This window comes from Nestor notabilis, unplaced genomic scaffold (genome assembly GCF_000696875.1).
Source record: "Nestor notabilis isolate BGI_N333 unplaced genomic scaffold, ASM69687v1 scaffold845, whole genome shotgun sequence".
NCBI lineage: Eukaryota > Metazoa > Chordata > Aves > Psittaciformes > Psittacidae > Nestor > Nestor notabilis.
The window spans coordinates 1,804-2,330 of NW_009930433.1; the positions used below are offsets into that span (position 1 = coordinate 1,804).

Sequence of the window (527 nt, forward strand, 5' to 3'; positions counted from 1 at the left end):
AGGGATCCTTTTATTTAATGTTATGTTGGGCTTTTTAGGTTTGGAAAGTTTTGTTGTTATGTATAAAGCCACCAATCTTAAAGGTACTTAAAACTGAATTTTCTTATTTACAAAGGATTACATTTCATTTTGTACTTCCTTGTCTCAAATTGTAGTGTCAAACTGGGAATAATTAGCACCATCTCTTAGCAAAGCATATTGCTTATTATGACCACAATGTAGATGTATTGATTTTTACATAGTATGCCTGGGGACAAGTAGCAAAAACCCATAGGCTTGCTTTAGGCGTGTGCTCTTTATATACACTTCAAAACAAGTGACGGTTTTAAAAATGGTTGATTACACGTTTTATGTTCTTTTACAGTAGTTTGGAGGAAAACTGTCTGAAAAATATGGAAGTCTTTGTATTAAAGGTATGATGGCAATTTTTAAAGTCCTAAGGATTGCTTTTTATTTCAGCATAGTTCTACAGAAGCCAGATTTACAAGTAAGATGCTGCCTCTGTATTTCCCTTCAGCAGGCTTTTA

At 33.4% G+C, this 527-nt stretch overlaps 1 protein-coding gene across 1 annotated transcript in view; it reads left to right on the forward strand.

The window, feature by feature from the left end:
• Positions 1-392: 392 nt before the first annotated feature.
• LOC104406418 (putative ATP-dependent RNA helicase TDRD12) overlaps positions 393-527 on the forward strand; it is a gene marked incomplete at its 3' end in the record, with an annotated part of 26,889 nt that continues 26,754 nt past the window's right edge. Inside the window, exon 1 of the mRNA XM_010015386.1 lies at positions 393-413. Coding sequence (XP_010013688.1) covers positions 393-413 — 21 coding nt within the window. The remainder of the gene's footprint in view (positions 414-527) is intronic.